The sequence below is a fragment of the Cervus elaphus genome, chromosome 10, assembly GCF_910594005.1.
Source record: "Cervus elaphus chromosome 10, mCerEla1.1, whole genome shotgun sequence".
Lineage (NCBI taxonomy): Eukaryota > Metazoa > Chordata > Mammalia > Artiodactyla > Cervidae > Cervus > Cervus elaphus.
Window position 1 is genome coordinate 55,462,794 of NC_057824.1, and position 27,263 is coordinate 55,490,056.

At 62.6% G+C, this 27,263-nt stretch overlaps 1 protein-coding gene across 7 annotated transcripts; it reads left to right on the top strand.

Moving 5' to 3' along the window:
* Positions 1–1,201: 1,201 nt before the first annotated feature.
* On the top strand, positions 1,202–19,657 carry PDGFA (platelet derived growth factor subunit A). 7 transcript variants are annotated; one of them, XM_043915511.1, is made up of 8 exons: positions 1,670–1,954; positions 2,852–2,981; positions 4,371–4,467; positions 8,976–9,080; positions 10,334–10,521; positions 16,113–16,239; positions 18,132–18,248; positions 18,532–19,657. In XM_043915511.1, exons 2-8 carry the CDS (start codon positions 2,919–2,921, stop codon positions 18,540–18,542), a joined length of 708 nt encoding a protein of 235 aa, XP_043771446.1. In that variant the 5' UTR covers positions 1,670–1,954; positions 2,852–2,918; the 3' UTR covers positions 18,543–19,657. The 7 variants fall into 7 exon arrangements, with proteins under 7 accessions (XP_043771443.1, XP_043771444.1, XP_043771446.1 ...); XM_043915512.1 differs by lacking the exon at positions 1,670–1,954 and adding an exon at positions 2,272–2,456; XM_043915508.1 differs by lacking the exons at positions 1,670–1,954; positions 2,852–2,981 and adding an exon at positions 1,202–1,470.
* Positions 19,658–27,263: the final 7,606 nt, after the last annotated feature.

Genomic DNA, 27,263 nt, shown 5'->3' on the forward strand with positions numbered 1-27,263 from the left:
CCTGCTCTCTGCCTAACTTTGGCCTGGGCTCCCGTAGAAGATGCCCCCCTTCCCTGTTCCCAGATCTCTTCTGCCCCAAATCCACATTTCTGTCCCAAATTCAAACTGGGAGCCCCTGAATTTCCAGGCTGGGATGGGGCACAGAGCGACTCACTTGCTCAAAGCTGGTGGGAGCCCCCCCCCCCCGCAGGAATTAGGGAGCCTCTGTATAAAGGTTGGAGCCAGAAGGGCCCCCACCCCAGCCCCTGCAGTACAAGGTGACCTTTCCTCATTCGCACACCCGCTATCAAACCAAGTCCTTCAGCCCCAAAGACGTGTGGGTCCTCGGGTCCCCTCTGCCTGTGGGGAACTCAACGCTCAAGCAGGTGTGATGCAGTCAACTCTCAGGAAGTCTCTGGGCTCCGCCAGGGGTCCAGCCTGAGTCCAGGCAGTGTGCTCTTCACCGCCTTCCGGAAACCATCCAGTGGACTCCCTCCAATGCGATGGAAAGTCTACTTGCGTGGACAAGGACAGTACCAAGGTTTCCCGAGGTCTGCCTCAGCCCTCCTACATTCTGAGCCCCGAGAGCCCGCTTTGGGTAGGGGGAGGCTGCAGGCGGGGCTAGCAGGGGAGAGAGGCAGGTGCGCTGGGGGTCTGAGCGCTGGGAGACCCTGCCCTCTCAGAATCTCAGGAGGGGCCCACCCCTCCTCCCCGGAATCTGGGGGAAGCTGAGGGCCCCCCAAGGGCCCACTCGACTCGGCCTTTGAAATGCTGAAGCCCGTGGAGCCGAGGATGAAAGAACCCCTGGAGGGTTGCTCCTTTACTGCCTTTAGCGGGAGGGCAGCCTGGGCGGGGGCAGGGGCCTAACCCGGAGGATGGGGGTGTGGGGTGGAGGGCTCGGGCCGGCGGGGTCCTCTTTCCACAGCCCACCCAGCCACTCGCAGTCCCTAGCCTTTAATGGCCTCTCGTCTAGCTGCGGGGTCACTTGGCTTGTAACCACTTTAGCCCTGATACTGGGGCTTCTCCGCCTCTCCAGAGACCCGTCGCCAGCGTGCGGTCCCACCAGCCCAGGCAGGCGGGATGGACCCAGCTCGGCGCGCTGCCCTTCCGTGGCGTGGGCGCCGTCCATCCCCGCTCAGGCCTCGGCCTCCCTCTGCCGCTCCCCCGCATCGCTCCGTGCGGCGCGGCGGCCGGAGGTGGCGCTCTGTGCGCCCAGAGGATCCCGGCGCGGGAGCTGAGAATCCCGGGCTCCTCTCGAGCGGCTCTTTTCTTTTCCTCCCTTCCAGCCCTCGAGTTTCTAGCTCAGACCGCCGCCAGGCCTTCCACGAGGGCGCGGGGACTTGGGGGTGCGGGAGCCCAGGGCGGGGACGAGGCCTGCGGCAGCCCCTTCCTCCGATCGCGGCTCCCTCGTTTCCCGGAATGTGGGTGGAGGTTCCTCGGTCAGACACCCCGGGCATCGGATTCCGGGCGGGGGCGCGTGGCAGCCGCCAGGTGAGTGTCCCAGACGCGCCCCTAAACACGCCCCACCTCTCACCAGAGCCTCACTCCCCCTCCTTTTATGGCGGGGGAGCCGGGGGCCCGGGATCCAAACCGTGCAAAGAGGCCGGAGCTCCAGGGCGGGGGGCGGGAGGCGGGGGCCGGCTCGCTTTTGCCCTTTTTGGCGTAGCAGCTCTGGGCGCTGCCCTCTGCCGCCGCTGGGGCCCGGGAGAGGCGAGCCAGCGACGGCGGCGCTTCTGCGGCCGCCTCCTCCCCTCCCCGTCCGGTGCTGCAGGGCTGCAGCTGGCACTGGGGGGTGGGCAAACTCGAGGGAGGGGCGCCTGGGGAGCCCCGGGCAGCGCGCGGAGCCCCGGCGGCTGTGCTCGGGGCCGGGCCCGGGGCCTTGATGGGTTTTACTGCCTGCGCGAGCGCGTGTGTGTGCTCACTGCGGCCGCGGCGGGGCCCTGTCCGGCCCGTTCGGCCCCCGCGCGCTTCCGAGGTGCGGGTCCGGGGCCCGGAATCCGGGGGAGGCGAGGGGGAGGGGGCGGGGGAGGGGCGCGCCGCGGCGCTATAACCCCCTCCCCGCCGCCGGCCGGCTCCACACGCGCGCCCCGCGGAGCCCGCACAACTCCGGCGAGCCGGGCCTGCCCGCGCCGCCTCTTCCTCCTCTGCCGGCGGCAGTGGCGGCGCCGGCTCGGCCCGCAGGCCCGCGCGGCGAGGCCCCGGGCGGGCGGCGGCTGCCAGGCGGAGCGGCCGCGGGCGCTGCCCGGCTCGGGCCGGCGGAGGGCGGAGCGCGGCGCCGGAGCCGAGGGCGCGCCGCGGAGGGGCGCACGCAGGCCGCCGGGCCGCGCCGTGCTGGGCCGCGCCGTGCCCGGCCGGGTGGCGGCGGCGGCGAGAGGAGGCCGGAGGCGAGCGCGGGGCCGCTGGTGGGCGCGCAGGGCCGCCCGCAGCCCGCAGGGAGAGCGCGAGCCCGCGCCGGGCCTGGCCGGGCGTCCAGACAGGTGATGGGTGGTGCGGCGGCAGCGGCTGCAGCCTCGCTCCGGGGTCCCTTTCGGGGCTAACGCCCGCAAATATGCAGAATTACCGGCCTGGTCGCTCCTAGAGCCAGCGCCGGGGAGCGAGCGCGGCGGCGGCCAGCACCGGGAACGCACCAAGGAAGAGGCCCAGCCCCCGCCCTCCGCCCCTTCCGTCCCCACCCCCTACCCGGCGGCCCAGGAGGCTCCCGGCGCGGCGGGCGCGGCGAGCGCGCACTCCCTGCTCCTCCTCCTCTCTGGCGCTGCCTGCCTCTCCGCACTCGCTGCTCGCGCCGGGCGCGCTCCGTCGGCTCCCTGCTCTCCGCGCCACCCTCCTCCGGGCCGCGTTCCCTGAGGGATGGTACTGAATTTCGCCGCCACAGGAGCCCGGCTGGAGCGCCCGCCCCGCGGCCTCGCCTCCCCGCCGAGCCACCGGTGCCTCGGGACGCGATGAGGACCTGGGCTTGTCTGCTGCTCCTCGGCTGCGGGTACCTCGCCAATGCCCTGGCCGAGGTGGGTGCCACCCCCGCGCCCCGTCCTTTCTCCGACTCCCCTGCGCACGCCCCCTGAGGCCGCCCGCGGGCCCGAGAGCCCGGGCTTTGGGGCTCTGCAGGGCGCATTTTGATTTCTGCTAGGGTGGTCGGTTTTTAAATTTTCCCAACTGGGTTCTATTTTCTGCCGTGCCTAAGTGTGTCTGGTGAGTTTCCAGCGTGTTGCGTCGCTCCGCCTCGGAGGGACGGAGTGGCGGCTGGGTGGACGAGTGGGGAGAAACTTCGGGGGCCGCGGGCTCCCCGCGGTGGAGGGAGACCTAGGGCGCGGCGGGCAATGCAGCATTGGGGTGCGGGCGCGCGGAAGGGGGTGTGTGAGAGAGAGAACCGGCGGAGCCGGGGAAGAGGGAAGAGCCGCCGACAAACTGGTAGGGGCGGTTGCAGCGGGAGCCCCCGGAAGGCAGGGTGAGCAGCGCGGAGCCGCAGACCCCGGGTCCCGGTCCCCACGCCCGGAGCGGCGGCTGGGCCGGCGCAGTCCGGCCCGCCCGGGGCCTGCTTACAGGTGGCTGAGCGAGGCGAGCCGGGGCCGGGCCGAGAGCCCTCGCCCTCCCACCGCCCGCGTCCCCACCCCCACCCTCAATCTCGAATTCCGAATCCTCGTGAGCTGTGCTGTGATAAATGACTTTCTACTCCCTCGTCGTGGGGACTTACTGCTTGAGACCCCCCACGACCCCCGACTCCCTTTAAAAATCTGGACAGAGTAGGGGGAGGCCGAGAAGTGGGGGGTGGTCTGGGATGGGACCCAGAGCTGCGAGAGATAGATATTTAACCCTCACGTTCCCTGGCAGCCCCTCCCAGTCGCGGCTGGATTTGGGGCGTCTTAGTCGGCGCTAGGGCCGCAGCTGGGCCGGAGCCCGGGGTGGGGCGACTGAGTGTGCGCGCGCGCGTTTGCAGACCCTCTACCCCGCAGGTTTGGTCGGGATTCCGGGTGTGAAATTTAAACCTCGGGGTAGATTAAAGTGTTAGGGCTGCCGCGACTTTCGCCGCCGGTCCGTGACGCATTTCAACTTGATCTTTCTCGATGTTGATTTCACTATTAGACCAGCAACTCCTCGGGCCCCTCGCTACCCCTAGACCTCTTGTAACGGACACCCCGGGGCAGAGGGACCCGGTGGGTTGTGTGTGTGTGTGTGTGTGTGTTTAAAGGTGGGGAGCGGTTTCTTTTTGTAAAGAGCAGACGCAGATGGGGACGGAGAATTGGATTGGGGGTCTCACCCAGCCCCACCCTGGGCCTTAGGCTCCAGGACCTGGGCTGGGGGTCCGGCGGCCTTCCTGCAAGGCGCTGGCGCGGGCCGGGTGGGGGACCAGGCGCTCTGGGCAGCCACGGGCGCTGACCGTGTTGCTATGCTTGCAGGAAGCCGAGATCCCCCGCGAGGTCATTGAGAGGCTGGCGCACAGTCAGATCCACAGCATCCGGGACCTCCAGCGACTCCTGGAGATAGACTCCGTAGGTAAATCGCGCCCCTTCCCTCGGCGCGCGGGGAGGGCGCGGGCGGGCGGGCAGGCTGTGTGTGCGCCCCGTGCCGCCTCCCGCGTTCGGGCCGGGCCGGGCGCCGCGCAGGAGCGCACCGAAAGGTCAGAATCCAATCCCGGGCCATAAAAGCCCAGGCGGATGAGTCAGGAGTTTCTCTTCCAATCACCACTTTCTCTCCCGGAGGCGGCCGGGGCCGCTCACTCGCCCAGGGATTGTTTTTTTTGCTTTAAGGAAAATGCCGAATGTGTCTCAGAAAGTTAAGCCACATAGAGGGCGCCGGCGTCCCGGCCAGGTGTGCGGTCCGGGACCTGCCCTCCGGCCAGGAGGAGCCAGCCCAAGCCTTGGGCGCTGAGCCCTGACCTGGGCGCAAGCTGGTGCGCGGTGCCGCCCCCCACCGCCCCACCGAGGGCCCCTTTGTCATCCGTGCGCACTTGCCCTGCGCCTGCTGCCGGGCTGGGCCTTTGTGGTTGTCGAGTCCTGTGTTTTTCTGTTTTCATGAGCCAATAAAAAAGGCGCGTCTTGTACACGCTGCTGTTTGGGGACTATTTGGGGGTTCTCCCTCAGGCCCTGGAGTTGAGCCGCTTTAGGAAACAGTGTCAAGCAGACTTCTGAAGCTATTGTGGGTCAGCTGCAGAGGTGGACTGGCCCCAGGTGGGCAGAGGTGCTGACGACCCACTTTGGCCTGGCTGGGAGCCTGGGGATGCTGGGTGGCTGTGCTTGCCTGTGGACCAGAGGAAGCTCTTTCTAGAGGACAGGGGTTCTGGCCCGCATTTCTGTGGCAGGAACTCCACTGTGAGTTAGCTAGGGAGATACTCATGTCAGAAAACTTACTGTTGACTGGACAAAAAGGGGCCCCAGGTGAGCTTGTCAAATGGAGCAACCAAAGTTAGCCCGGGGTTGGCTGGGAGAATTTTAAGTGGAATGAAGATATTTCTCTGACTGCAGACTACTCTAAAAAGGGGGGACGGTGGGGGAATTAAGTAAAATCACATGGTCTAGTCATTTGGAAATTTGTACCTAATTATGGTGGTGGAGAGGCCTGAACTATTTTCATTTCATGCCAAAACCATTTTCTAGCAAGGGCGATGGTTTCTGTAGTTTCTTGACCCAGGAAATCCTTTGGCTGATCCTTATCAGGAAGGGGGGTAGAATTTCACTTGGAGATCAGAGTTGGGGGGGGGGGGATTTTGATCTGGTTCCTTGATGTGTAACCCTGGGGAGAAGGGTTTGGCTTTGGTTAGCTGAGGAGAACACTTGCCTGCATTCTGCTGCTCCCTGATGGACTTGGGAAATGGGGAGACTGGCTCCCAAAAGGTTTCCCCCTGGGAAAGGCTGGGCCTCCCCGCAGGACCTGCTTTGGGTTGTGGTGGGGAAATGGGCCATTCACTTTCTGCTGGGACCATTCTTATTCTGTTTTCTGCAGCCCCGCCTCCCCCCACCCCCCGCCCATTAATGCTTTTAGCATTGCAGCTCTGGGGTCATGCTGATAGCATTCCTGACCTGGGGACTTCTGCGTCCGTGGCCTCCTTGGAGAGTCCAAATAGAAGAAGCAAGGTTGCACCTGCAGGCTCTCCGGGCTGGTTTCAAATCGCCCCCTGATAAAAGCCCTGGGGGCCTGGCTCCCTCCAGCCCCAGGGAGTGGACGGAGAGGATCACCTCCCTCCCTCCCCTACCTGCTGGGGTAGCTGGGGTCTGAGAGGGGGCTTCTAGTGCCTGTAGCTTTGGGCTGAGAACTCTGGAGGGGCCCCAGGGTCTCCTTTGTTCAGTAGCCTTGTCCCTCTGGGACCCTTTGTGACACAGTCCCACGGCGGGCTCCTTCATCAGAGCTCTGGGTGGTCCCCCTCTCACAGCTCTGACCTGAGCTGGTTGCTTCTGTAGCTTGTTTTGCAGAAGGAGTGGACTGGGGGTGTGGGTGTTTTCCCCAACTTCTGTTTCTGCCCCAAGTGAAGAGTAGAAATGGACCCCACTGCTAGGAAAGGTTGTAAACTGCTCTCGGGTTACTTCTCCAGGCCCAGGACTCCCCACCAGGGTCAGCCAGAGGTGGGATCAGTGAGGAGGCGGCTGGGTGCAGAGAAGACCCGTTGGCCTAGGTGTCCTTCCTCCTCCTATAGCTCGGAACAGAGCTCTTGGAGACTTATGCCTGGGAGCGGGAAAAGAAACTTGGGTTTGCAGTGGCTCCTCCCTGGGGCGGGGCCTCCAGGGGCCGGGCCGTCCCAGGTGAGGCGCTGCGCCCAGGCCCGCAGGCGGTGGATTCCTTGCCCGCGCCCGCGCGCTCTGAGCGCGCTCACGGACTGGACAGTTGATTTTTCACGTGTGACCTTTGGGTGCAGGGTCCAGCGTATGGTCTTTTAATGACCAGTAGCATGGAGTTTGCGGCCTGTGTGTCGGGTGTCTGAGAGCAGACCATTCAGCCGCTCGGGAGCTGGGAGCTAGGAGCTTTGTTCTCCAAAGCCTGGCCGGGCGCCCGTGTCCATTGAGTAAGGATACATAAATATCACCCCATTAGGCCATTAATGCTCCTCCAGGACTGACGGCTGGAAGACGGCTCTCTATCCTTCAGACATCTGTGCAAAAGAGGCAGAAGGGAAAACCAGTTGATGAGCTGTCCTGAGAGCCATTTTCGGGTGTGATTCATGTGCAGCCTTCTCTTGGGCGGCGGGAATCCCTGCCGGTGGCATCTCCACCTGCATAAATCAGAGGGCCACCTCCCCGTCAGCGAGGCCTGGGCTGGGTTTCTGGACCACCAGTCTCCATAGCGTAGCCGACGAGCTTGTCTGACTGGGAGCTCTTTCTACTCTTGTTGGGGATTGAGCCCTGGTTCAGGTTTCAGAACAGTTGATGGACCAGGAGGCTCTGTCTTCTCTGCTTCTTCAGGGGCAAGAGGCCTGGGTGGGAGGGCAGGCAGTCTGGGGTCTCCTGCTGGCCATTGGTCTTGCTTGTCCTTCTGAGCCTTGGCCTCAGTTTCCTCCGAGGTGAAGAGGCGGCAGCTCCATGATGTCGTGGAAGGCCGCTCTTGCCTGGCCGGAGTGCAGCCTGGGCTGCTGCCGTTCGTTGTCTCCTAGAAGCTGAGGATGGACCAGCTGCTCCCGGGCTTGGTGATAGCAAGATGGCCACCACCAGGACGTGACTCATAATGTCACTTTTTTCGTGAAAAAATGCTTCTTGTAACAGTTGGTGGATGGGAAATTCTTACTGCATGAGTAGTTCTGTTCTGATCTTATTTTGAGTCTCAGAAAAAATTAGTGGCAGTGGAACATTGAGTCATTTTGAGGGAAGAGCTGGGTTCTCCTGGACGGCGGCGTGCAAGGCGGCGCATCTTGTGTTCCTGCTGCGTTTTCTGTGTTTGAGCTTCGCTTCTAGTGAGTGCAGCTTCAGACTGCGGGCATGAGGACAGTCTCCAAGGCCTCTGCTGCGCATCGGGGAGAGGGGGTCCTCAGGTCTGGGCTCATGGCCGGGATACCACTGGAGCTTCTTGGGGAGGGGAGGTGGCGAGAACGGGATCATTGGGCAGCTGTGGCCCTTGAGGCGTGCTTTCTCAGAGCCCGCTGCCCTTGGTTAACTGTGGGGGAAGCAGTGATGGAGGGGAGAAGTGGGGAGATCCCCCACTGGGTCTGAGGGCCAGGGTGGGGCAGCCACGTGTGGCCCACTCCATCCTGGTGCAGGTGCTGTCCTTGGGCGGGGTCAGGCCAGACGGCAGGTGTGTGTGTCCCTTCCGAGCCGTCTGGGGGGCTCTGGGGGCAGAGCGGGTGGTGGTGTGTGTACTGAGGGGGCTGTAGCCAGCCTGGGGCACTAGGCCCAGTGGTGACCTTGGCTCTGGGGCCGCTCAAAGCACTTTCCTTCCTGAGAGCCGTGTCCTGTCACCGGGCACCGGATTCCTGACGCGCCGCTCCCGGGTCTCGTGGCCTCTCTGTCACGGTGGGCTGACATTCAGGGGCGAGTGGGGTGTGACCGAGGCCCAGTTTGGCCTTGCTTCTGATGCCCCTGCAGGGCCGGATGCTCAGCCAGGATTGGGCCAGTGAGGGCGGCAGAGGTGGTAGAAAAGCTGCGGCCACAGCCAGGCCCGCGGTCCAGTCTGCTGTCCAGCCCGCTGTCCAAGGTGCGCTGTCCAGCAAGCAGCAGCAGGCCTGTCAGCTCTGCCTTGCAGGTGGGGTGGGCTGGCTTCAGGCACCTCCCCTGGGTCAGCCCTCACCCGGCTTCCCTGAGGAGGCGTCCCAGGCGGGTTGGCCTTGGGCCCTTCCCCGCTGGCATGCAGCTTTGTGGTGGGGTGCAGGGCAGGCGCCCATGGCAGGAGCCTCATGCCAGCTGCATGGGGTGGCTGGGACATCTTTGGCAGTTGGGAGTCTCATTCTGCGCACGTCTGGAGGCCCCCCATGTGGGTGTGGAGGGACCCCCTCCATGAGGAGGAGGGCGGCGGAGCGTGCTGCTGCGCAGGCCCCAGAGGCCCAGGTGTGGGCAGCCAGTCGGCATCTCCTCTTTCTCCTGTAGGAGCCGAGGAGCCTTTGGAAACCAGTCTGAGAGCCCACGGGGGCCACGGCGCCAAGCATGCCCCGGAGAAGCGGCCAGTGCCCATCCGGAGGAAAAGGAGCATCGGTGAGTCCCCGGGCTGGGGGCCTGTGGAGGGGCTCCGGGGATGTGCCCCAACACCGGGACGTGGGGTCTGCCCTTTCTCTGCTGCGTAGGCCCAGCACCCCCCTCCCCACCCCGGCCCACCCGCTCCCCACTGCAGGCCTGGCTTGGGCCAAGAGTTTCCAGAAGCGGGGAGCCGTCATAAATTCCTGAAGTGCCCGGTCTTGTTGGGACCTGTGCTGGAGGCAGCCTCGCTGGAGGATGGGTCGTGTTTAATTTGCAGCTCATAACATCGAGCACAGAGTGTTCTCCGCTGCCCTGCGGTGTGGTGGGTGCAGCCGTGCTGGGCCTGGGGTCCCTTTCTGGGGTCCCCACCCCCCGCAGGCCTGGCCCCCTGGCCCCACTCTGAGCGTCCGGGGTCTGCCTGGCCCCTTCAGCAGCGACTGGCTGATGGAGGTCTCTTAGGGCCTTGGGCTTGGCCTTGAGGGGAGACCTTGCCCCGGGGGTGCAGTTGGGGGGTGTGACCACCCAGTCCCGTACCACCTGGGGGTCCTGACAGCTGCCCGTTCTCCGTGTGACCTTGGGCCTGTGACTCCCTCTGAGCTGTCTTTCCAAGAATATGGATTTTATAGCTTCTACCTTTGGGCGCGGTGTGTGGGTAGACGATTCCTGGTTGAGGCCAGCAGGCCCTCCCAGGTGACGTGTGCTGCCTCGAGTCTTCGGGGCTGATGGGGGCCTGTCCTGCTCCAGACCAGGGGCATGCCCTTGAGCGGAACTGGGGCTGGACTGAAGCCCTGCCTGGCTGGCCTCCCCACACCCTTCCTGCTGGTGGGCGCTGGGTTGGGCACTGTCAGCGGGACCCCTTCCTGCTCTTGATTTGGGGGCCACTGAAAATGTGCTTGTGAGAGGTGGGGCCCTTGGGAGGCGGGGCAGGTGAGAGCCGGCCCCCTGCCCCCGGCCCTGAGTGAAGGCGGTGTCCCAGCTCCAAGCTGGCCTCAGGGGCTGTGTGAGCCCCTTTCCAGCCCCCGCACCCCAGGGGAGGCTCTCTGTAGTCCCCTGCCCCTCTGGGGTCTCCCCTCCCAGCCCTCAAGTTACTGCTCATCTTTGGGCCAGTCAGCGGCACGCAGTTGGGGGCTGGGGTCTTTCTGCCTGTGCTGGACCGGGGTCTGTGTGACATGTCCCGTGGGCAGAAGCCGTGGGTCACTCCTGCCTGGACCCCTGGGAGCTGCCACAGCCCTGGGGTTTCTAGCACGTTCACCCGCCTCTCATCTCTGCAGAGGAGGCCATCCCGGCGGCCTGCAAGACCAGGACTGTCATCTACGAGATACCTCGGAGCCAGGTGGACCCCACGTCCGCCAACTTCCTGATCTGGCCGCCGTGCGTGGAGGTGAAGCGCTGCACCGGGTGCTGTAACACGAGCAGCGTCAGGTGCCAGCCGTCGCGCGTGCACCACCGCAGCGTCAAGGTGAGCCCGTGAGTCCCTGGCCCACGGCGGCCAGCCGTGGCCGTGAGTCGGAGAGCGAGTCCATTTCTCTGACAGGCAGAGGCCCGGGGGCGGGACTGGGGCTTGGGTCCTGGTGGGTGGTTTAAGGGTGGCGTCCAGGCCCCCCTCCAAGGGCCTCTCGTGGGAAACACATTTGAATCTTGGGATGACCTGGTGGTTTGCCTCACCGACAGGTCTCGCATGGTGTCCAGCCATTTAGCTGAGAGCTGCCTGGTGTCTTCTCCAGGCCCTGGAAGGATCTCTTGGGCACTTTAGTTGGGGCTGTGGTGCGTGGCAAGGGGGCTGGGCATCCCTGAGAGCCTCTCCCCACCGAGGCCGGCAGGGAGCCCTTGACTGGGGCCGGTTGGGGATGCTGACTCCCACCATGGCTCGGAACTTGGCTCAGAACTCAGGCCGCGGGGCCAGGTACACGCCCGTCATGCTAGACCTCCAGCCCCTGCGAAACCTGGGCGGGTGCCCCTCTCCGCCGGACGTGCGTGTTGATGGGGCACCAGCCAGGGGCGTCCTTTTGGGAGCCAGGTCGCCCCCTGTTTCAGGAAGGTGTGCTTTGCGTGGAGACCCACAGGCCCAGCAGCTTGGGTCAGACATCTCTGCCTCCGGTATTGGGCTCCTAGGAGCCGGTACACGGCCAGTGCTCACTGCGAATCCCAGTCAGGAGGCTGGCTGGTTTGACCACTAAGGGCATCACGGGGTCTTGCAGCAGGGCAGGTTCCAGGGACACATATTGGGGCTCATCCTCTGAATCTGGGGGAAATTCTGCTTCCTCAGGTCACTGGGCAGCTAAACTAGGGTCTGGCTTCCGGCCCTACATCTGGAAGCCTTTCTTAGCCTGGGCTTACTCTCCTCCGGCCGCACCTGCCTCTTCTGGGGAGTGGTCTGGGACACAGGGACTGCCCGCCCCCACGGAAGGTCTGGCTCCAGGTGGGCCATGGTCCCTGGGGCATGGACTTGGCACCGTCCCCACGGAGCAGCCCCCCCCAACTCAGCCGGGCCTCCAGTTTTCCTGGAACGCGGACTTCCGCTCCGGGGGTGCAGTAGAACTCTTTTCTCCACTGGGAATTATCTTAGATTGCCTGCAAGTCTGAGTTCAGGCTTCTGGCTCCAGAGTGAGGTGTGGAGTTAAGGACCCTGTAGCTGGCACGCGAGAAGCACTTTAGACTCTAACTGGGACTTGACTTGACCTCGGGGACTTGGTCCTCTGCGTGCTTTGGGGATTGAGTAAGTGGATTCCACGGCTGGCTGCCTGCCTGCGGTCTTAGGTGGACACTCCTCTGGGGCCAAGGTGCCCTGGAGTGCCTGCCTGGGGCGCTGGCTCCCACCTTAGGCTTCAGACTCCGGGTAGGGGGCCCTGCTGCTGCGTCCTCCTCAGTTCAAGGAGGAAGCAGGCCTGATGCCTGCCTGTGGGCTCAGCTGCAGCCCTGGCTCTCAACCCAGCCTCCTCCGCTTCTGTTGGGTCTGGGGGTCCCTCCTTGTGGTGTGTTGAGGGGTCTTAGGAGCCCCAGGAGTCCACAGAACTGAGGTCTTAGTCTCTTGGGCCTGGGGGTGGGGTGCCCTAGATTAGATGGTCCTGCTTGCGAACTCTGGAGCCTGTCTGTCGGGCCAGCGGCAGGGGCCTGGAGGTACAGGGGAGCGGAAATGGAGCGGGCTTTCTGCCCGTGGCTCCAGCCGTTGAGGTTCCCCAAGGCTCCCACTCTTGCTTCCCATGGTCTGGTCCCGGCCTGGGCAGTGACCCTCTGTCTCCCTTGGTCCATCCTTAGGGTGGGTGGTTGGCCCGGAGCTCCCTGGGGGTCTCGGTGGGTGAGGGCGGGTGGCCCAGAGCTCCTCGGGGGTCTCGGTGGGTGAGGGCGGGAGTTCCGTCTGCTGGGGCACAGGCCTGACCAGCGGGTGGGAGAGTTGGGCTCCGTCTGCCCGGGGAGGGGGGCGTCAGCCCACTGTGGGGGGCCTGGCAGCCTGGCCCTGCATCTGGTGCCCCGTGAGCCTTTGCCCACCCTCTCTCCATCAAGAGGTCGGCAAAGAGACATCTGGCCCCAGGCCCCGGGGTCCTGGCAGGAGTAGACGGAGGCCAATGGGAACAGGGGGCCCATTGTGGAGCACCCACCCCCCAGCCTGGCCAGGGGCCACCCCCTCCATTTGGGGTTGAGGCCAAGCAGAGAGGGGGTCCTCGGGGCCCAGACTGAGTGCGGGGTGGGCGCTGGGGGTCACGGACGACGCACAGCCTGAGGGCCCTTGTTGGGAGGAGAGGGCGGGGAGGCTGGGTCGGTCTCCTGGGCGATTGAACCAGGCGGGCACCCTCAGCTGCAGGTGGACCCGGGCCTGGGGTCAGGACACGCCCGGGCCGGTGGCCTGCCCCCCAGAGCCCTGCCGTGACCTCTGTGGAGGGTGGCCTGAGGTTTCACAGCTCCCTGGGGGCCTGTGACCTCCAGGGCCTGCCCTGGGGGCAGCTCGTGGACCCTGGAGCCCCTGCAGACCCACCGTATTGCCATGTGGGCAGGGGTCCCTGCCACCTCCCCTGCACCCTGCTCAGCAAGGTCAGCACTTTGCCCCCTGATACAGGCTGAGATGCGGACCTGGCCCCTAGACCTGAGCCTCGGTGGCCGGGACGGGGTAGCTGGGGGTGGGCAACAGTCGCTCAGGCCCCTCCCCGCCGTCGCCAGTGGGTGGGCCTCCAGCCTCTCTGGTGTTGGGAGTTTGGGGCGGCTCTGCTTTCAGGGCAGCCGTGGGCCAGGCCTCTAGACACGGGCAGTTAACTGCAGTCCTACTTCGCCAGGCCTCTGGCCTCTGGGAGGTGGGCCTGGCGTGCCTCCGTGGGGAAGCCCAGGACAGCCTCTGCGCCCCTCGTGGACGAGGGGCCTGTGCTTTGGGTGGGGGTCCCCATGGGGGCCGCATCGGCCGTTGCTGCTCCTGGAGCCAGGTCAGGGCTGTGAGGGTGAGGCAGGGGCTCTGGCAGCGTGTCTTGGTGCCGGGATCCTGAGTCCCTGCCCCGCGGTGCGAGGTGCCCACTGCTTGCCTGGCTTGAGCCCTGGTCAGTCAGGGAGGCCAGACCCCATCAGCCGCAGGCCCTGGAGCTGGGGTTCTCTTCTCTGGCCATCGTGGCCGCTAAACTGGGCCTGGAGAAGGCCTCCCACCTCCTGCCACCTGCCTGGGAGCCAGGTAGGTCTGTCTCTCGTGACCCTGCGAGCCGGACTCAGTTCTGAGTGGACGTGGGGCTGCAGGGCCCCGGCGACCCCCGCGCAGTGGACTGAGGACATTCCCTGGCTGAGGGGCGCACTCAGGGCCTCTGCCGGTTCCGAGTCCAGGACCCCTCCCAATGAACCATGCCCTGTCTGTGCGGCCTCAGTTTCTCTGTCTGTGAAATCGGCCGTGGTCGTGCCCTCTCGAGGCCGCTGTGTCACGGGCCTGGCCCGTGGGGTTCAGGAGATGCTGCTGTTTATTCCGGATGACCTGGGTTGGTGGGGGGCCCTGCAGGGTGTGGCTCTCCCTGGCCCTCCTGGGGTGTCCTGCTTCATGGGGGCTGCTGGGCGCAGGAATCCAAGGCCTGGCTCAGAAGGCTCACGGCATCGCGGGTGGTGTGCTTGGGTGGGTCTGGCCCGGGACACCGCAGGTGGGGCAGCTCCATGGCGGGGATCCGAATGTCTGGTTTTTCAGGAGCGGCCGAGACAAACATTGGGGAGAGCACGGGGTGTGGGCTCTGAGAGGCTGCAGTGTAGGTTCTGGGGGTGGGGCTCCAAGGACGTCAGCATCTTCATCATGGCCTTGGCTAGAGCAGAGGACGCTTTTGAGAATTTAATATTCACAGCGCGTTCTTGGGGGAAAAATGTAGCCATTTCCTGGCCAGACGGAGGTGGTGGACCGGCCTGGAATCCTTGCATATCCAGAAGCAGGTGCAGCCATGAATCCGTTTGTTTTTCTGTGATAAGAAAAACAAGACTTTTCTCTAAAGACTGGAGTGGCTGCTGTCGGGCACCCTTCACTGAGGGGCTCCCGGGGCAGTGCTGCTGGGCCCACCGCTGGTCCCCGGGGGCCTGTCTGGTGGCTGGCGAGCCTCCCCCTCCCCCACACCCACGCCGGCCATGGGGGCCTGGGTCCTCGTCCTGCCCTGCAGAGGATGCCAGCGAGGTGCCCACTGGCCAGAGGCGTGCCGTCCAGAGGGCCAGGCCCTGTGTCCCCCAGCAGAGGCCAGGGTGGCGGGAAGCGTGTGGGCACTGAGCAGGGTCCAGGGCAGGGTGAGGTGCTGGCCTGTGTTCCCGCTGCCTGAGCCCCAGGGGAGTGGGCAGCACTGCTTGGGCTGGCAGGCTGGCCTCTCTGGACGGGGGCCTCGGACAGGCTCTGTGCGAAGGTGCCAACTTCGGTGGCCTCTGGACAGTGACCCCAGTTCCAGGCACTTCTGTGTGTGTGAGCTGTTTGTCCTTCACCGTGACCCCCGGTGCGTGTGGTCTCTGTTCCCACGTTACAGATGGGAAGGCAGAGGCTGGCTGCCTATGTGGCCCACATGCCTGGCTCTTGGACTCTCCCCAGGGAAGGGGGCGGGGGCAGGGGCAGGGGCACCCGAGCCGCAGGCCGCGCCAGGTGAAGACGTCCCGCAGGAGCTCCCACCCAAGGCCGCCTCTCTCCCTGGTCTCGAGGTCTCGACTTGGGAAACCTCTGGGCCTGGCCCCAAACCCAGCCTGGCTCCTGACCCCGTTTGAGCCACGGCCGCTGCACACGGCTGGTGGGCCACCGCCTCTCTTCTGTTTGGTTAATGCATGCGGCCAGGTGGCTGCTCCAGGTCTGGACGGGCCTCCTGGCCTGCTCGCCTATGGGGTGGGCAGCCTGGCCACCGGAGTGCAGGCCAACCCTCTGCCCGGGGTCCCCCAGTTTCTGGCCTCGAAGCGCCTTGTAAAGGACTGTCCCAGGCTGGAGGCTTCTGTTTGTGGCCTGGGGTCCTGTTCGCCCTGATCAGCTGTGGCCCATGAGCCAGGCTTCCCCTGGGCCTCCAAGTGCCGGAGGTGGATCTTGGCCAAGCCCTGCCCCCCCCCCCCCCCCAACCATGTCTCTGGGCGAAGAGCGAGGGATGGAGAGAGCGTCCCTGGGGGCCGTTCTCGGAGCTGGGTGAGGCTGCAGGGCTGGGCCCAGCCCCGCCTCGGGCAGCTGAGGGATCTTCGTCTGGAGCCCCACCAGGCCAGAGCGACAGCCCCACGTGGGCCCGCGCCTCCTGCTCCTCCTCTGGGCTCGGGGTTGGGCCGGCGGGAGGATGGTCCCCGGCCCTCTTGCTGCTGGCGGTCAGGCGCACTCTTGCCAACCCCTGTGGCTGTTCCACGCATCCCTGAAGCATGGAAGCAAACTCCTTCCCTCACCCAGAGCTCCCCCTCGAGGGCATCCTGCAGGGCCTCTCCTGGCGTGCACAAGCCTCTGGGCTCAAGTTAAAATGGGACCAAACCACAAACACCGCACCGGATCTCACTGCTTCCTCACTGGTGCCCCCACTTCTCCCACTGGGAGGTCAGAGGTCAGGGGTTGTCCCGGCTCCTGGGCCCGTGTGCCGCTCGTCCACGGCTGCGCTGCTGTCTCGGCAGGTGGCCAAGGTGGAGTACTTCAGGAAGAAGGCGAAGTTAAAAGAGGTGCAGGTGCGGCTGGAGGAGCACCTGGAGTGCACGTGCGCGAGCGCCAGCCCGAGCCCCGAGCACCGCGAGGAGGAGGCGGGTGAGTCCCTGCCGGGGGCGCCGAGTCGTCCAGTGGCCTTGCGGGGGCGGCGGGGTCGGGGGGCTGGAGCTGAGGCCTGTCGGCCCAGGACCTGCTGTGGGGTGGCGTGCTGCCCCCAAGGGCATCGCGGGGACACGGCCACGCGCCTGGAGGGAGGGGTCAGGCTGCTGTGAGGGCCTGTCTCCTGCCCCAGCCCGAGTGGTGAGTGGAGAGATGCAGCCCGTCCCTGGCGGGTGGCAGGCGCTGGCCACAGCGTTGGCGCTTGGGGACCTGGCCTTTTCGGGCAGGCTGCCCTGAGCAGCCCGGCGTCGTGACCGCCGCGCCGGGCCAGCTCACGAGACCAGGAAGTGTCTCCCTGCCAGCGCCATCGAGCTGTTTTACAGAAAGACAAACACCCCAGGTATTTATTGCTTCAGTTTCCACCCCATACCCTCCCTCAGGCCCACTCACCCTTCCTGCCCTTCTGTCAACAGGAAGGCGTAGGGAGTCAGGTAAAAAACGGAAAAGAAAAAAGTTAAAACCCACCTAACATGGCCAACCAGGTAGGAGCTGCCTGCCCGCCGCGCCACTGTCCTGGGGTGGGAGGCGCAGCGCCCGATCACTCGGCGAATCACTCACAGGCGAGGACGCACCCTGATTGGCCTTGATCCGCCCGCGAGCTTCCGCTGTCTGTCTGGCCGGGCTGCGGGACTCTGCGCTCCTGTTCTCTGCCCCTTCTCCTGCTGCTCGAGACGCCTGGCCCCCGGCCCCCTCCTGCTCCGGGGCCCCCACTCTGGCTTTGGTCCTCATTGATCGGGAGGCAGAGATCATAGGCGCTGATCTGGGCTGGGCTGCCTGAGCAGCAGTGGCGTAGCTCCCGTGTTTAATTGCTGGGATCACGCGGACAGCTTACCCACTACTTCGACAGATGGAAAAACTGAGGCTTACCGGGATCACAGATGAGACTTGTTAAAGGCTGGATAGATCCTATCTGAAATGCTTTGTAAACACATAGGGCTGTTGGCTGCTGTATTGGAAATTGTGTTTGGCTGCTAACAACACACCAGAAATAAGGGCGAGATAAGGTAGAGACCAGAGCAGGTATGGCAGTCTCAGAGTATCATCAGACACCCACTTCAGGGCTGGTGATGTCCGTCCTCAGCCTCGTGGCCTGAGATGGCTGCCACAGCTCCAGAAATCGTGTTACACTCCAGGCTGGAAGAAAGATTATGGTGAGGAGAACAGTGAAAGGACCCAGTGACTTTTGCTTTAATCTCACTGGCCATCCCTCCACTCTAAGGGGGCCTGGGAAAAGTGGCCCTTTAGAGGGGCTTCCCAGGGGAGGTGGGTGTGGGCAACTGCAGTTGTCATGGAGGAGGCAGTGATGAGTCTTCCTGTTCCTTCCTGTTGGACTGTCTGCCTCCGGAGAGCCTGGTCCTTGCTCCTGGGCATGTGGGAGCCCATGGCACCCAAGACAAATAGTTGTGAGAGGAACTCTTAGCAACAGGTGCCTGGGAACCCAGGGCCCAGCTGAGTGATGTGTTAACTGTAGAACCTGACCAGGCCAGGAGCTTCTGAGGCCTGTGGGCCAGGTCCACTTGGGAGGCTCCTCTGGGAGGAAGGGTCCATATAGACAGATCCTGAAGCAGCCCCCGACTGCGCAGCCTTGGCTTTGGGTCCTGAGGGTGTGTAGGGGCTGATCTGTACCTGCCTGTGCTTCCCAGTCTGCAGCCACTGGGCTGAGCCTCCATGGGACAGCTGATGACAGAGACCCCAAAGGGAGAGAGCCATCCCTGCCTCCCTGCTAGCATTCGGGCTCTCGGCATGTGGTACAAATGTTGGGATGAGCAACAGATAGGTGGTGTAGGGTGGGGAAGAGCTGCTGTAAGCTCAGGTCTGTGTACCCTGCCCAGTCACAGAGACCCCTGTGTCTCACTGGTGGCATCCAGTGGCAAGATTGTCTCATGGCCCAGAATGGCTGCCGGAGCACCAGAAATCACATCAAGCTGTAGGCCAGAAGAAAGAGAAAGGTGAGAAAAGCAGAAGAACTCTTCTGGGCCTCAGTTTTCCCTATCTGTACAATGGGAGGATGGGGCTTGCTCTGAAGCTGTGTTCTTTGAGATCCCAAGAGCCGAGCCCCAGTTCTGGTCAGGATGTTACAGAAAGGGTAATGGGGCATATTTGATTTGAAAAATTTAGCAAAGGCTTTAAATCCTGCGAGCTACCACGCAGCGTGTATGCGTGCGTGTGCGTGCCGTCATGGCACTCGTGAGTTCGTGGCCTCTCAGTGTCCGTCTCTCTTCCTGCCTGCAGATGTGAGGTGAAGATCAGCCAGCAGCCCTCTCCCGGGACACGGATGTACATGGCGTGTTACATTCCTGAACCTACTATGTACGGTGCTTACTGCCAGCGTGGTCTTTGTTCTCCTCCGTGAAAACTGTCTCCATGCACGCTTTGGAGAACAAAGAGACAGTATACGTTGTTCATGTGACATCAAAGCAAGTATTGTAGCACTCGGTGAAACAATAAGACGCTTCCTTGTCAAAAAAAAAAAAAAAAAAAAGAGCAAACAAAACCACGAAATACGACAAACAAAACTCACAAAAATATCTGAACAGTTGCCGGAATGGAGGGACGCCCCGAGGGACGGAAGGACTGACGTCTCGGCGGACTGGATCTCTGTCCAGGGTGGTCACAGGTGCTTCTGCCAAGGATGCAGAGCCTGCTTTCTGAAGGCTGTGATCGGAGGCCGCAGGCTCTGCAGGCGCACGCAGGAGCCGAGACTGTCTGGGAGACCACATCTCCTTGCCGTAGTGTTTGAGTCTTATCCAGAAACCTCCCTGAGAGCCTTAAGTGGATTTTTTTTTTTACATCATAAAGTGATTATTCAGCTTTCCTTTTTACTCTTGGCCTAGCTTTTTTTTTTTTTTAATTATCTCTTTGGATGACATTTACACCGATAACGCCAGGCTGCTGTAACAGGACAGTGGGACGGTACCTTTCCTAGCAGGATGCGAGCGGATGAGATGTATTAAAATAAACATGGTATACCCACCTGTGCATCATTTCCTAAATGTTTCTGGCTTTACGTGTTTCTTCCTTGCCCCGTTTCATCCACCTTTTAATTTAAGCCATTTCAAAAGAACTGCGTGGAGCAATCACATGCTGTCCCCCAGCCTCCCACCTGCCGTGGCTGGGCCTGAGGACCTGGCTTTCCCGAGCGGTGGCCCGGGCTTGCTCCCTGCTGCTGCCAGTGTTTGGACAGAAACTAAACTCTTATTTTTGGTAAGATGTTATGCTTTACGTGTATTCAACAGAAATTCGGTGTGTTGCTGTTTGATTTTGTTTTTTTGTAAAGGTGAAGTTTGTATTTTTGTCTAATATTACCAAGTTTTATATACCTGAGAGCCTGCCATGGTGTTTTTTTTTTTTTTTTTTTGAACCAAAAGAAAACAAACCCACCAAAACGCATACATGGTGAAAACCATTTGTGGCCGCAGCCCATTGGCGTCACGTGGCCTGTGGCCCGGGTGCTGGAACTCCAAGTGGTGACCGGGAGGTCTTGGTGACCTGGGCCTGCCCCCGGGATTCCGGAATGTAGAGGACCGGGCGAGGAGCTGTGCCGGCATCGTGACCTCACAGAGACGCAGCGGCGCACCCCATCAGACACCAAGTGGAGGAAGATCCCTCTGAGTGTGTGGACCGCAGTGTCTGCTGCGCCTGCGAACTGCGTTAGCCCCGTGTTGTCCGCGGCCTGCCGCCCCCGTCCTCCTCGTCTCGGAGCTCGAGTGACCGTCTGGGACCCCTCTGTTGCCCTGGGGCCGTATCCGGTGACGGCGAGCGTCCCGGGACTCACCTGTCCCTGGGGAGTCTTCCGCGTTAAGGAACATCTTCCACGTGTGGCTGCAGGACGCCTGTGAGCGAGCGTGTGGGGGCGTGGTCGCAGGCATGGCCCCGCCCCACGGGGCCCGCTCACGTGCAGCGCCGGGAGGGGTTTCCGGCGGAGCAAGTGGTGTCCCGCAGCGGCGCGCTGCACGATCCTGTGCTGTGGATACGTGTCTGATGTGAGATGTACAAACGTGATCTGTGTATTTACGTCCCGTGAGATGCCCAGAACCCTGCTCAGTTATTCTTTCTTTGGGCAAATGCGTCTGATGGTCTGTCCATTAAAGCGATGGTGCAGAAAGACTTGGTGTGCTCTTGGGGGAGAGGAACGCCCGGGAAGGGGAGGGGCCCCCAGCGGCTGTGGGGAGGATGTTGGTGGGGGGCAGCCACCACATCTCACAGGACTGAGGGTCTCAGCCTGCTCTCCGTTCCCAGATAAAGGCAGAAGACCTTGAATTCTGGCCTTCACCCAGTGCCCGTCCTGTTCCAGGACTCCTGGGAGGCCGCGCCATCGACCCCCAAGGGGTACAGGTGGCATGCTCCGCTGGTTCAGCCCCCTTGTCCCCCATCTGTTGTGAATTTCCCTGGAAGCTCTAGACAGAAATGGGGAGAACAGGCCCCCCTAAGGAAGATGTGGCTGTACAGTGGGGTGCTGGGCCTCCAAAACAGAGCCTGGGAAGGGCTGGGGAGCAGAACGCTTGTTGTAGGGGGCATCCAGGGGTCAAATGGTGAAGCAGGAAGTTGGGCTCCATCCTGGGGGCCTTGGAAGTGCCTGTCAGAGCCGTCTGCCCAGGTTGTGCACCTGTGGACACACACACTCCTGCAGGGCCCTTCCTGTGGCCTCGGGAGGTAGGCAGGAAGCCGGGACCCCTCTGTGGTGCTGAGTTAGTGAGCGGGAGGATGCTCTGGGCACAGAGCTGCCCACAGCAGCCCCGGCGAGAGCATGAGTGCAGGGCCGTGGTCAGCCCTGCAAGCACCGCAGCCACCTGCCTTCCAAGCGTGTCATCCCGTCCTCCCCACCCCATCCTTCTCTGAGAATGCAGTCTGAAAGCTGGGGTGGGCTTTGGGCCCTGCCTGGCTGGGAAGTACCCCCTGCCTCCCTGTGCTTTCTGCTGACCATGTGACCCCTCACCCTGCCCTCGTGACCCCTCACCCTGGCCTCGCCAGTTCTGTCTATTCTGTGGGGTACAGATTACAGCTGAGCCTCGGGGCTCAGGCTGGGTGGGGTGGCCCAGGTGAAGGAGCAAGTATTTTTGGAGCCCAGTGGACGGCTGTCCCTTGTGGGCCCCTGGCCTGAAGAGGCGAGCAAGTGCCCTGAGCTGCCCAGGCTGGGGAGGGCTGTTTGCCCTGAGGTCCATCTGTAGACCCCGGCCCATGTGGTGGGGACCCCTGAGCGTGAGTCTGGGAATGTGACTCTGCTGGGCTCTTCCCTGCGAGGACCACCTGGCCCTGTGACCTTGGGTGACCTTGCATGTGACCTTGGCAGGTGGTTTCCCTGCTCTTGACTGGATGGCTGTGCTGGTCTTTGTGGTGAATGTAAGGGCCTGGCCCAGAGCAGACGCTCCAGAAGGAGTTGTGGGGCCCCCGACCCTGAGGGGGAGCACCTGTGGGCTGAGAGGGACCCTGGGACCACTGATGTCAGCCCGCCAGGCCTGCTTCCCCAGTGGGGCTGGGCCGAGCATGAGAGCAGGGCCTCCCCGGAGCTCCCGCCCGTCGGGGCCGCCTGCTCACTCACAGCTCCTTTCTGGGTGTCTCCTCACCAGCCTGGGACCCTGGGAGGTAGGGCTGGGGTCTGAGTCTTTTCTGGGCCCCCACGGGGCTCCCGAAGGGAGACCTGGTGATCAAGCAGGCAGGAAGCTGTTTGCTCAGAGCGCATCCTTGTGTCCCTGGGGCTGCTCTGAGGGAGGAACCCAGGGTCACCCCTAGGGTGGGGACTGGGACCCAGCCTGGCCTCGGGGGTCTGAAGCACGGGCAGGGCCTGGCTGTCACCCTGCAGCGCCCCCCCGCACCTCTCCAACATCGGCTGGAATCCACTCCCACCCGCTGCAGGGCCCTGAGATGCAAAGCTGGTGGCTTCTGCAGAATAGAAAGGCAACTGTTCAGACCAGGCCCTTCAGCTGCCAAAAATGTGGAGTGTTCGCTGTCTGCCCCCGGCCTGCCGACCAGACCCTGGCCCTGTGCCCCCGGCTGAGGCCCCTGCCTGGCACTCTGCGGGTGAAGCACGCACCCCGCCCCTCTGGCCCCGCAGCCTTCGCTGGCACCTGCCTCTGCAGGACTAGCCACCTCTGGCTCCACCTGGTGCTGCGCTGTCCCGAAGGCCCCGTGTGGTTCTAGCGTGCAGGGTGGACAGACATACAGAAACTTCTCCAGGTGGGGATGCAGTGCAGGCTCCAGGCAGGCAGCCCAGCCCCAGCACCCACAGCCCTCACGCAGCCCCTGGGCCTCAGCCTGCCCATCTGGGGACGAGGAACCTGGAGCAGTGGGCAGGCCCCTGAGCTCCGGCCTGCCCTCCCTGCACCTCTAGGCTCCGGGCAGTCACGCCCTCTGTCCTCTGCCCTCTGCCCTCGCAGGTGGGCTCATAGCCTGGCCCCAGCTTTTCCTTCTGCCCCTCCGGGGTGCCGGCCTCACGGGCCTGGTGGACGTCACCCTGGGCAGCGAGGGGTGCCTGGCGCCTCCCTGGATGCTTTGCAGGCTGGGCCTCCCTTGGGGCTGGCTGGGAATAGGAGCTGGGGTCCCCTTTCCATCTGACGGCCCCAGCATCCTGCCGGTGTGTGCTCCTCCCTGCAGGTCCTTGGGGAGGGTGCGGGGGTGTTGGGGCAGAGCCTCCTGCCGGCCCGGCCCTCCACTGTTCCTCAGAGGCTGTGTTTCTGGAGGGAGAGGGGCGGCTTGTCAGGACCTGTGCTCCTAGGGGCGCCGGCACCTGCAGGGGTCCTGCTGCCACGTCAAGACGGAGGCTCAGCTCAGCCCGCAGCCGCCGAGGACCCCTGACTCTGGAGCTCCGTCCCCCCTCTGCCCGGCCCCCAGCACAGCGGAGACCAGGAGCCCAGGTTCCCCAGCACCCAGACTTCCTCTGGGGCGTGTGGTAGAAAAGCCAAACTCTGGCTTTCAGACATGGAGGATGGTGGCTGTTGCTGCCGGTCCCTAGAGGTGTGCTCTTTTGTTCATTCTTGTCCCTGCAGATGCCCACTGGGGCCACCCCGAGGTATCAGAGAGCGGCTCAGGGACCTCAGAAGGCCTCTCTGTTGCTGGGCTGTTGTCGGTGAAACTGTTTTCTTAATTTAATTTTTGGACTGTTCTTTGCTGGTGCGTATTGATCCCCGCAGTTGGTTTTTATATATTGATCCTACAGTCTTGTGGCCTTGTTTTTAGCTCTAACGTTTGCGTGTGTCTGGGTTTCTTGGCATTTTCCATGTACAAGGTTGTGTCACCTTCCAATAGGCATAGCTGACTACTTTCTTCTCGATCTATTTCTTTCTTCTTCTTTAATTGCCAGGGTGAGAACCTCTGGGATAGTGGGGAGAAGTTGGCAGAGCAGACATCATTGTCTTGCTCCTGGTGGGGGGAAAGTTTTAAGTTTTTCTGCCTTAAATATGGTGCCAGCTGTGGGTTTCTTCCAGGGTAAGGGAGTTCCCTCCTGTTTCTAGTTTGCTGAGTGTTTAGCATGAAACGGTGTTGGATCTTTTTCTGGGTGATGCTTTTTCCACAGTAATTGAGAAGATCATATGTGTTTTTTTATCCTGTGAACATAATGCATGTATATAGTGTGTGTGTGTACATATACACATATACATATGTGCGCGTGCACACACACACACACACACACGATGTTGACTGGTTTTTGTTTGTTGAACCACACTTGCATTCCTGGGATGAACCTACCTCGTCATGGGGTGCAATCACTATTTTTATGTGCTGTTGGATTTGTTTTGCTAATATTTTGTCAAAGTTTTTACATCTGTACAGAAAGGTACTGGTCTGTGTTTTCTTGTGACGTCTTTGGTTTTGGTATCAACACGTAAAAATGATTCTGTGAGAGTGAGGTCCTTCCTCTCACATTTTTTGGAAGAGTTTGTAAAGCATCAGTGTGAATTCTTTTGAGAACTGTTTGCTAGAATTCACCGCAGACTGACTCCATCTGGTCCTGGGGTTGCCCTAGTTGCGGAAGACCCCTGGGGCTCAGCCCTGCTCCCTCCCAGGCCGCGGGCCTCAGGGGGCCGCTGTCCCAGCCCAGGGCCCTGGGGACAGAGGGCTCTGTTTGCCCAGCACAGTGGGGGGTTGGCAAACAGCCCTGGGCTCCGGCCTGGGTGGCGTCCGGGGCCTCGGTCTGCATACCTTCCTCCCCCACCTCCTCACTGCTGACCTGCGGTGACCCTGAACAAAGGAACTCCCTGACGCTGACATCCCTCCACCGGCTGCATGTGGGGACTGGTCGGGGGCTCCTCGGAAGTCACACGTCTCTGCTCCTTAGAGGGGTGTGGGGCGTGCGCTGAGCCCCCAGGGCGAGCCGGCTGGTCCAGGCCCAGAGAGCAGCAGCGCCGCAGTCTCCTCTCACGGCTGCGGGACCCCCCGGAAGCCCCCATCTCAGAGCCCTGACCTCCCCCAACAGCATGTGGTTGCTGGGGGCCCGGCACTCATGGGGAGAGGAGGGGACCATGGGGGGACAGACCCGCTTCCCGAGGCGGCTGGGCTCCTGTCCAAATTCATAACAGCCTGAGAAACACCCTCTGGAAAAAAGCAGCCCGATCGTCGTCTCATGTGTTTAAAAAATTCTGGCATTTTCCCCCTCAAAATCTGTCCTAGTTATGCTTGAGATCTCCTGACCCCAGAATACTTTTATTTATGACAGAAAATTCATCTCCATGGCAACGCCTTAGGAAGCTGCAGTCTCGAGATGATAACTTCCCAGGCAGTGCAGACAGTAAATGGATTTCTGAGAGAATAGCGGACAGCAACTCCGTCTGCACTGGCCGCTGGGCAGTCTGAGGGGGACTCGGGGGAGGCGCTGGGCAAGGCCTGGCTGGGGTCAACGAGGAAGCTTTGCACGGAGCAGCCAGCTCTCACCCTCCATGCTGGGCAAACACAGTCAGTCCAGGGCTGCCCGAGGCTGCATCAGGCTGGCAGGGCCGCCTCTACGCTGGGCACCTGACTCTCCCAGCCCTCTGTGGGCCAACACCTGTGCCCCGCATTCCTCCCCTGAGCAGTGGGCACAGGACCGAAAGAGGCGGGCCGGCCCTCGGGAGACCCAAGACACTCTCCCCGCAGCCCTGCTCCGCACCTGGGCTCCCGGGTCAGCTTGCGTTCCACAGCAAGGGAGACAGCGTGGGCCTCGGCCACAGTTAATCCATTGATCAATCCATGTGTTCTCATCCACTGATTCTCCTCAACACCATCCACCCATGTATCCACTCACCCACCCATCCATCCATCCACCTATCCATTTATTCTTCTAAACACTACCCACCCACCCATACACCCATGTATCCACTCACCCACCCATCCATCCATCCATCCACCTATCCATTTATTCTTCTAAACACTACCCACCCACCCATACACCCATGTATCCACCCACCCACCCATCCATCCATCCATCCATCCATCCATCCATCCATCCATCCACCTATCCATTTATTCTTCTAAACACTACCCACCCACCCATACACCCATGTATCCACTCACCCACCCATCCATCCATCCATCCATCCATCCATCCACCTATCCATTTATTCTTCTAAACACTACCCACCCACCCATACACCCATGTATCCACTCACCCATCCATCCATCCATCCACCCACCCATCCATCCATCCAACAGATATTTTTTCAGCATCTACCAGGGCCTGTCGCTGTGCTGGGCACCAGGGATATTTCCCTTTGTGGGGCTGATCATTAGGGGAAGAGTCAGGCATTGCTCTCTCTCACACACACACACACACACACACACACACACACACACACACACTCACAATCGTGGACTGAAGTGGGGGTCTGCAGGGAAAATGAAGCAGTGGCTGTGTTGCAGGATCCTGACGCTGGGAGAGATGCTTTATGTTTTAATCCTCACAGCCGCCCCGGGGGTCAGGGCCCCTAGCAAGCTCTGTTTTACAGGAGGGTCCCGTCTGGAACGTGCTTCAGATCTGGTAATTGGCAGAGTCAAAGTTTGAACCTCAGCCAGGCAGGGTTGGAATGCTCAGGGTGTCTTCCGTCCATGGCTTGGGGGGCTGCTGCGTGTGGTAAGCGGGGGCCGTGGGGGGCGGTGGGAGGCACGTCAGGGCAGAAGGACCTGTGGTGGCCCCTCAGCCCGGACAGACCAGGCTGGTGGGGGCGGGGGTGGGGTGGGAGGGGGCGGGTGTCGGCGGGAGGGGCCGGGGAGTGAGGAGGGGCGGGGGGTTGGGAGACAAGGAGGGGCAGGGGGTGAGGAGGGGTGGGGCTGCCCACCGGCCCGGCCCCCAGCCCGGACCACCTGTTCTCAAACTCTGCTAACGAGCTGCCTTCTAGGAGTGGAGATGGAGAGATTAGGGGAGGGGAGCCTTCGGTTTCCAAACATCAGGACAGAAGGTAGACAAAGCCGGTCTTCAGAGACGCCGCTGTCTGGAGGCCTGGCGCTCAGAGCCGTTTGAAGCAATTAATTAGCGGGATCAGGGCCTGGCTTCCTGCCCAGGGTGCCAGCCCCACCTGGGCCTTCCTGCTTCCCCTGGAGGCTGGGCCCCCGTGGGCGCTGCCTCCAGGGTGTGAGGTGCTCAACCTGGACGCAGCGCGTCTCCGGCAGGCGCTGGGGACCCCCTGGACGAGGACCGGAGGACGGGGGCGGCTGCAGAGGAAACACTTTCTCCTCGGACTCCGCCCGGTGTTGGCAGGCCAAGGCTTGCTCCTGGACCCTGATGTGGGCCCGTATTCCCAGTCCTCAGCTGGGCCTGTGGCCTCCGTCCTGCTGAAGCCGTGACCTCCGTGCAGGAGCTGGGAGCCTGGCCGCCCCGGGCCCGTCCCTCCACAGTGCCTGGGACGGGCCTGCAGCCGGGAGTCTGAGAGAGAAGGCGCAGGATGGAGTGGGCGCGGGCCTGGGGCTTTGCTGGATGCGGGCAGACGTGTGAGGAATGAGGACCCAGAGGGTCAGGTGCCCACAGGCCCCGGACCCTGATGCTCCCCCCACCTCTGGGC